The sequence below is a fragment of the Nicotiana sylvestris genome, chromosome 10 (genome assembly GCF_000393655.2).
Source record: "Nicotiana sylvestris chromosome 10, ASM39365v2, whole genome shotgun sequence".
Taxonomy (NCBI): Eukaryota; Viridiplantae; Streptophyta; class Magnoliopsida; order Solanales; family Solanaceae; genus Nicotiana; species Nicotiana sylvestris.
This window is the reverse complement of record NC_091066.1, coordinates 133,259,697-133,268,230: the sequence shown is the minus strand read 5'-3', so window position 1 is coordinate 133,268,230 and position 8,534 is coordinate 133,259,697. Positions and strand designations below refer to the sequence as shown.

Below are 8,534 nucleotides of genomic sequence, written 5' to 3'. Positions count from 1 at the left end.
AGTGAAGAGGAAGCTTGTTGATTGAGCACTTGTCTGTCATCTACCTTGAGGATATACAAACCAAGCGCTTCCTTACCAATCCCCAAAACCTTTCCACTTGAGAGTTCCTGAAAGACACAGAAGTCAGGGTAAATTGCTACAAGATACCTCAGTTTCTTTGTGAGTTTTGATACTGAGAGGAGGTTGTACTTAAACTCTAGAATGTGAAAGATATTCTGAACCTTCTTGTTCTTGAAGAATGAACAGATACCTACATGAGTGATAGACACATGTTCTCTAGTTGGTAAATGAACCTTACTCCTAGCATTATCAAGTATTTCATCATAAGTCTCTAGCAAATTCAAACTGTGAACCATATGGTTTGTGGAACATGTGTCTATTATCCAGTTATTATGAACTAGATTAGTCATAAAAGCATGTGTAGTACCTGTTGGCCCTGCAGCAACACCATTGGCCGCAGATTCAACCTCCATGTCCTTGTTCAACAGGTGCATGATTTGCTGGTACTGTTCCTGAGTGAAGAAATGAGCTGGAGATGGAGTAGTTGTCACCTGTTGTCCCTGTACTTGTGGCTCTGAACAACTAGAATTAATAGCACTATTGGCTTGAGCATGTGGAGCTCCACCTCTTCTCTTGTTCTTGAAATCAGATGGATAACCATGAAACTTGAAGCAATTTTCCCTGGTATGACCTTTGTATTTGCAATAATCACACCAGACTGTAGATTTACCAGCTGTGTTTCTAGGTTTATAACTTCCATTTGAGTTATTTGAACTGACATTAGATTGTCCTCCACCATTGTAACCTCCAGTATACATCTTGTTACTCATCATTGCAACTTCATTGCTTTCATCATATGCACCTTTTCCACTAATCCTCTAGCTCTCGACATTTACGATCATGACATAGGCCTGATTCAGATTTGGTAGGGGTCGGGTTATAAGCACTTGATTCCTAGCATTCTCAAAGGATTCATTCAAACCAGTGAGGAATTGATATAGCTTCTGTATCTGGTAATGTTCTATGTGTTTCCTAGATTCAGCACAACCACGTGAAGGTGATGGTGTTAGTGTTTCATGCTCATCCCAGAGTTCTCTCAGTTTAGTATAGTATATTGAGACAGAGGATATGCCTTGAGTCAGTGTGGCAATTTCCTTGTGCAAATAACAAGCCCTAGATGCATTATCCTTATCAAATCTCTCCTTGAGATCCTCCCAAACAGTGTGTACATCAGAGGCATAGATCACAAAACTGATCAAACTAGGTGAAACTGTGTTAATTATCCAAGCAAGCACAATAGCATTGCATCTGTCCCACAATTCATACAAACTAGCACCATATCTAGACTTTCTACAAGTGCCTAGAACAAAACCTAGTTTATTTTTATCATGCAAAACAATTTTCATAGATCTACTCCAAATTGAATAATTTTCTGAACCTTGAAGCTGAACAGAAGTAAGTACAGAACCTTGAGTGTTAGAAGGATAAATGTAAAGAGAATGATTGTGATCAACAAGCTCTATAGTTGGCGTAGAGATTGAAGTCGCAAATGGAGAATCATCAGTTTCTTCATTAATCGCCATTGTAGCAGAGACACAAAGCTTTCAGACTGTTAATTTCTCACAAAATTGAGCTCGATCTGACCGTGATTCAACCAGATAATTGAGAATTCCCAAACCCTAGAACGAGTGAGAAGTCTTCTGTGTTGAAAAAATAGCTCGATCGATCGATGAGATTGAGAAACTAGAAATGAATTGAATTACTCCAGTTCTATCACAGCAGAGCTTCAGTGAGACGAGCACCGGGCTCTGATACCATGTTGAGAAGCTCTAGCTATGTAGGAACTGAAGGTTCTAGAAGATGAGAAAGAAAAAGAAGAAGTCTGAAATGAAGCTCTGTATTATTCTTACGGAAGGAAATGAAAATGTTATTAATTTACCCATAAAGGAATTGAAATGGACCAAAAAGAAAAAAAAGAGAAGTGGTGATCGTTGAGCATCATTATTCCAAACTTAGAGGGCCAAACGAGAAGTCCAAATAAATACCATAATAAGCCCATTTTCTTAATCACAAACATAACCAACATCCTAGATCCATATTTTTGTTAACTTAACTCTACTTAATCCACTCATTGCTAATTCCAAACAAAACAAAAGGAATGTACAATGTTGCAAGGAAATGAATAGATTAGGGACCAAATCTTGTAGAAAATGATCTACTCATAAAAGGGTGCAAAATGCAAAGAACTAGTTGTAACAAAATGACGCTTTTTTGTGGACTTTTTAATTGATTAAATCAATATACTTATATCAAGATCCAGCTACATTACCTCTCTAACAAACAACATTAGGAGTGGATTTGTTGAGTAAACAAGTCACTCATCTAGACTGATGCTTAATTTTTCCCGAGTTACAGAAAATTCAGGGCAGCAGAAATTGTTTGGTTAATATATTCATACCCACAATGAGCTATTGGGGGACTATAAAGTTCGGATTATCTATCTATCCCCTTCAATCATACAGAGGGAAAAAACTTGTTGAGATTGAAGGGCAATGAGTAAAACTCTTCACTTCTTGTATCTGTCTTGAATGACTTGAACTTATCCCACCATGGCATGCCCCTATCCTTCCGTGTTGCGGCGTCTTTTTTATGCAGTGATACATCTAGGAATAATGCCAATAAACCAGCAACAAATGGTTCCGACGAGAAGGGCACATTGATCATGTCATTGAACTGGTAAAAAGAACAAAATGCAACAACTCATTTAGGCCATTACTAAAAGAAATATCTTAATTTCAACCCCCCTTATGCTTTGAGACCATTCATACCCTTATTATAAGCAAATTGTCTTATATTTGTCTTTGATACTAACGTAGCTCCAGTATAGCAAAATACTTGGGAAATAGTTTAAATTTATCCCTCTACTTTTGACTTTGGTGGTCTAAAAGTTATCCTCCGATATAGTTCAGTTGCCATGTTGGAGAGAAAGCAATTTGCTAACGACAAGGATATGAATGGCCCTAGGCCCTAGCTTATAAGGGGTGTTAAGATTATAATATTTGGTATCGTGGAGGGGTATTTTGACCCTTTTCGTATAAGTAATATTGATGTAGTAATATGGGAAAGGGGGTTAGAGGGATTACTTACCCATCTAGCTCTAGTATGAACAGGACCATATCCATTTATTGCTGTATATTCATTGAAGTACTGTGGAATAGATAAGCCCATGAAAACTGAGAATCCTAGAATGAACTTTGTTCTAAAGCTGTTTAAATTGCAGAACTGGAGAAAACTGAGACCAGCTGAACCTGCAAACACATTAAGGGCAAACATTATAATTGTCCTAGGAATATACCAACACAATATTAATTGATAATACATACCAACATAGGCAAAGAAGAGACAATACAATGCTGCAACTATTGGTGCAGGGATTGAGGCAAAGACAGCTCCGAATTTCCCTGGTTCAACACAAGTTTAACCATCAAATATTTGTCGTATTTCAAAGAATTAATCTGAGCTAAATAATTACATGCAGCAAAGAACTAACCAAGAATTGAGAAGAAGATCATGAAACCAGCAGATATCTGAATCACTCTCCTGCTCCCAACACGGGTTAATGCGAGTAAGCCAGCATTTTCTCTATAGAACAGAAAGGAAATATTAACATTCTTTGGTATGAGTGATAAGGACATTGCTCGCACACTAATGAAAAAATTTCATCTTTGGTGGAACTTAACAAGAGTCTTACGGAGATACAGATGAGCCATTTCCGGTTCCAAATATTCCTGAGAACAATATGCCCACACCCTTAAAGAAAACAAAGAAAACTAATCTTAGAACCATAGGTAATTAACACCTTGAATGATAGGGAAATTGGGATACATTCTTTCAGCAGAGGAAATATTGGGTTCCATTGTACTGATTTTGCTTGCAGAAAATAACATATGTATATAAGATGATATTTGAACTTTAAGCTATAAGAGGATATAGTAAAAGATTGATTCTTTTTATTACTATCAGGTCACAATCTTTAATGTAAGAATCTCCACATTGGTAATTTAGCGGATTTACCTGCCAACCGACACCACGGCTAAGGACAGAAGGAGGTATAGGAGTTGCACTGGCATACCTTGACACGGCAAAGAAGGTACCAGTAGACTGTTGACAGCCAAAACACGACAGAAACTTGTATTAGTTAGCCATGTTTTCAAGTAGCGAATAAGTTAACTTCAACTACACAGAAGAGAAGGAAACTCCATCAAAATCAGATAGGACCATAACCTTATGAGCAACTTGTTTTGGGATTGACTAACCTCGACAAGAGCAACAAGTGAAGCCGCCATCATTGCAAATGCTTCTCCAGCATCAAATGTGGGAGCTCCCCATTGAAATGGATATGGAACTCTAATCCTGTCCAAGATATACGAGTAGAATATTTAGCATACAGTTCATAGTTAACGACATACCTCTTTTCACCACTGCGTACATAACATGTTTTTACACTTTGTGAGGCATATCCAACAATTATATGTCTTTGCCAACTTCAGTCTAGACTTTATTTTGATAAATTTGGGCAGTTCCGAATTCAAGAGAATGAACTACCCTTACCATGGAGATCCACTGATAATTCCCGCACGATCAGTTCTACAGCTAAGTTGAGTCTTCATTGGTGAATTTTTGTAAGTTCCAGCGACAGTGAGAATGTGAGCATAGACCCATACAATCACGACAGAGAATATAACAGCAAACCGATCAAAGACATGCCTATCCCCTTTCATCATATGGGGTATGTACTGCATACACAAGCAGAAATATTTGTTAACATGTTGGTTGAACTTGTAAAAGTCAGATTCAGAGCATTTTTTTTCCTAAGTCCATAAATTGAACTAGAAAAGATATAATAGGAAACAACAAGCATCTAGGAAAGTTGTGACTAAATCCACCTGTGAAAAGATTAAGAGAACGATAAGCTGTGGCAATCCAATTTCCACACATTTTGCCACCTAAATGCAAAAAAAAAATCAGTTACCACAATGGACATGCTTATCATTTCAGGCAGAAGCTAATTTTTTACAGATAAAAGATTACCAGAGGAAAGCCAAATTCGTATAATCCAAATCCTGATAGAGCTACCAATGGAATTGTGGAGAGTGGACTGATGAACCTGAGATTTGAAATGGGAAATAGGGCTAACTAGTTAACCTTCAGTCAAGAATTATTTATCATAATCAGAATTTTTAATTCTTTTTGTCAGTCAACTACTTTACTTACAAGTTATTATGATGATGATATCTTTAGCTGATCATTTAACTTACCTTGTCACATTCCGCCATAGGCCACTAAAGCCAATAACAATCTGAAGAGTTGAAGCTACAATCATAGCACCTTGAATCCCTCGCATTATCTTCTCAAATTTCTGTTTATAAGTAAAAGAAAAGGTCAACTACTTTATCATATCAACATCAGAAAGAATGCAGCAAACTGAAAACAGACTCTAAACCGTTCACCTCCTGAGGGGTCAAAACATCACTATATCGACCAGCCAAGACAATCGAAAGTGTTGTTGGCACAAAAGTATAAGAGCCTCCGATAACAGCAGGTAGTCTTGTACCAAACAAAGTCTGAGTTAGTGTATTCAAACCAGCAACAAAGAGCAATGTTTGAATCACCTTTGCTTTCTCTTCCTGACCAGTAAAAAAAACATGGATCCTAATTAGATAGCCCATAATAAACTACAACCATAATATTTTGAACCCAAGTTGAGAACTAATAAAAGCCACAAGTCCCTAGAAAGAAACTATAACAAGAACTAGAATGTGATGGCAATTCTCAATAATTCTTACTTTTCCACCCCCCATTTGGGGAACCAGAGTTGAAGGAATGAGTACAGTTGTGCCAAGCATAACAATGTAATGTTGGAAACCAAGTAATATGGCCTCAGCTGCAACAAGAAATTCAACACATCTTTTTCAATTGTGGTTATCAACATGTCCACTTAATCAAACAAAAATGAATTAAACACACAACAAAAGAAGTAAAAAACCCAAAAACAAAAATAGGACATCATTTTAAGACAAAATCAGTTTTTGGCAAAACAGTGTAGTAATAATACTCAATAAAATATGCATGAAAACACAGAGTGATAAGTGTTTGAAAGAAAGTTGGGAGAAACTGACGCCAAGGAGGAGGACTGGTGATGCAGTAAGAAACATTAGGAAGCTGATCTTTCACAGGATGTGGTATATTCTCATCTTGTTTTGGTGGTGGTGCTGCTCCACCTCCTGCCATTCCTCTGCTTCTTCTTCTCCTTCTTCTTCTTCTTTACTTCACTCACTTAGCTCTCTGAACCTTAAACAAAGTCCCTTCACACAATGCCGCACAAAACTCAAATCCCACAGAACCCAATATATCACAATCCCCAAAAACCCACACTGATCATATTCAAGAATCTACTAAGAAAATGTGGTTTCTTTGAATGCAGCAGTACTATAATCTTGTAAAGATTTGAGCTTTTTATGTTTTACTGAAGAAGCAAGAAAGAGAAGTGCAGCCCAAGTTGATATTATACTACACAGCCTAAAATGCTAAACACCCTCTTGAAGAAAACTGAAAAAATATAAAAATAAAGTAAAATGTGAAGATGGCTTATGCTATGCAAACAAGAAAGAAAGAAAAGGACAGACAGAGAAAAAGAAACCAAAGTAGTCTCTGCAACACTTCCAAGAGAGAATCTTTTTTTTTTTTCAAACTTCAAAATAATTTAAATTGATTTTTGTGAACATTTGGGGTAATGCAGAGTCTTAAACCATTCCTTTTTTCTTCTCACACGTTAAAGATAAAGTTAAAAAGCATCTCTCCATAGCAAACTCTATTGTCCTAGCTACTGTACCAGAATATTAATCTTGAACAAGCATTTTTCTATTTTTTCCCATATACATTTCAAATTTGAAGTGTAATAAAAATAAAAAAGGAAGTTGCTTTTGGATTATTTATAACATTACAGTAATACCCTTTATGATAAAGAGTTATTATTGTAAGTGAAAATTTCCCTGAGAAGTAAGGAATGAAAATGACAAAAGAGGAGCCAAAGTTTTATTCTACCTAGGCAGTTTTCTTTTCTTTTCTTTTTTTTTTTTTTTTTGGTAAAGACAACAGAGAAGCTGCAGAAAAAATGTGAAGGGTCAAACAGTAGAACTGATTAGGGAGGCAGATTTTCAAGGTCTGATTAGTCTTTTTCTTTTTTCTTCTGATATGTCAAAAAACAAAAAACAAAAAAATGTGTACAGAAAAGCTAATTCTGGTAACTTTTCTGTTGTCTCTGACTTGTAGTTTTGTTCAGGAGGTTTGCATGACTATTTGGAAATGAGCTGTATGTTTGTGTTTTGCATTACCCTCCTTTTGCTGCATGGCCACCATAATCCAGACGACCAACTTTCTCATTGTGAAAAAATGGACATATTTCGGACAGTTTGTCAATAAAAGAATTTTTTTTTTACTGAAAATGTGTTTGTACATGAAATTTTATAAGTTTTTGAAAAAAAACCGGAAATGAGATTTTTCAAAAATAAAAAAATGGCTTTTACCACATTTTCAAAATCCTCAAAAAATCTTTTTTCCCCACTCACAAATACTGCAATATTTTTTCAAGTAAAATGCATATCCAAACACAATTTCAAGTTTCAAATATCTTTTTCAACTTAACTCCAAATACCGTTTTTTTTTTTCAAAATTTACAATTTTTATGTCCAAAGGCCTGCTTCATCTTCTATATATAATTAATTATATATACAGATATTCATCTTGTGTTCCAAGTAGAAAAGCTTGTAATGTTGGTCTACCCAAAAAAAAATCCTGGTCTAATCCAGTGTATGCAATTTTTTTTGTAAATGGTGTCAATATTTAAAAAAATAAATAAATGAATAAATTAATGTAACGGCAAGTGGTGTCATCTTTTTAATTTTATTTCTTCTTTAAACATGCATATTAGGAAAAAAGTTCGACAAGTGATGTCACGTGAAACCGCTTAGAACAAGATGCCTACGCCCCGGGTCTAATCATAACAAGTTGTGTTGTACTTAATTTGTACGAGATTCAACAACCAAAAAGGGAAAAATTACGGGTCGTTTTGATGAGTAAACATCCTCTTGAGAAGTTTTATTGTGTGCCTCACACAATTGACATTAGTTGTGTGAGTGTTCTTTTTTTCTCACGAATTTGTGGACTCCAATCTTATACTTCTAAGTTCACAAAATCTGGGTCCACAAAACTGTGAAACAAAAAAGAATATCTCATACAATTAGTGTTAGTTGCATGAGACACAAAATAAAATTTTCCCTCTTATAGTAGTTAGAAGTGCTGAACAAGTGTTTTGTTGAAACTCTAGTTAGCCACGAAAATCAAAATTATTATTGGATTCAGCGTTAAAAGTTTAAAATGTTATGTATCAGTATCAAAAGGGAAAAATTCAGTTCCTCCTACTCGACCAAACGAAGGTGATATGAAATGTCTATCCCTTTTTATCTCACTTGTCC

The 8,534-nt window shown here is 35.7% G+C and overlaps 1 protein-coding gene across 1 annotated transcript; it reads right to left on the bottom strand.

Moving 5' to 3' along the window:
- Positions 1–2,267: 2,267 nt before the first annotated feature.
- LOC104245769 (nucleobase-ascorbate transporter 7-like) lies at positions 2,268–6,536 on the bottom strand. The gene is made up of 14 exons (XM_009801430.2): positions 6,180–6,536; positions 5,847–5,944; positions 5,511–5,687; positions 5,319–5,419; positions 5,092–5,167; positions 4,947–5,006; positions 4,612–4,796; positions 4,317–4,413; positions 4,075–4,161; positions 3,752–3,810; positions 3,551–3,642; positions 3,384–3,461; positions 3,148–3,308; positions 2,268–2,733 (listed from the first exon to the last, which is right to left on the bottom strand). Exons 1-14 carry the CDS (start codon positions 6,289–6,291, stop codon positions 2,515–2,517), a joined length of 1,602 nt encoding a protein of 533 aa, XP_009799732.1. The 5' UTR covers positions 6,292–6,536; the 3' UTR covers positions 2,268–2,514.
- Positions 6,537–8,534: the final 1,998 nt, after the last annotated feature.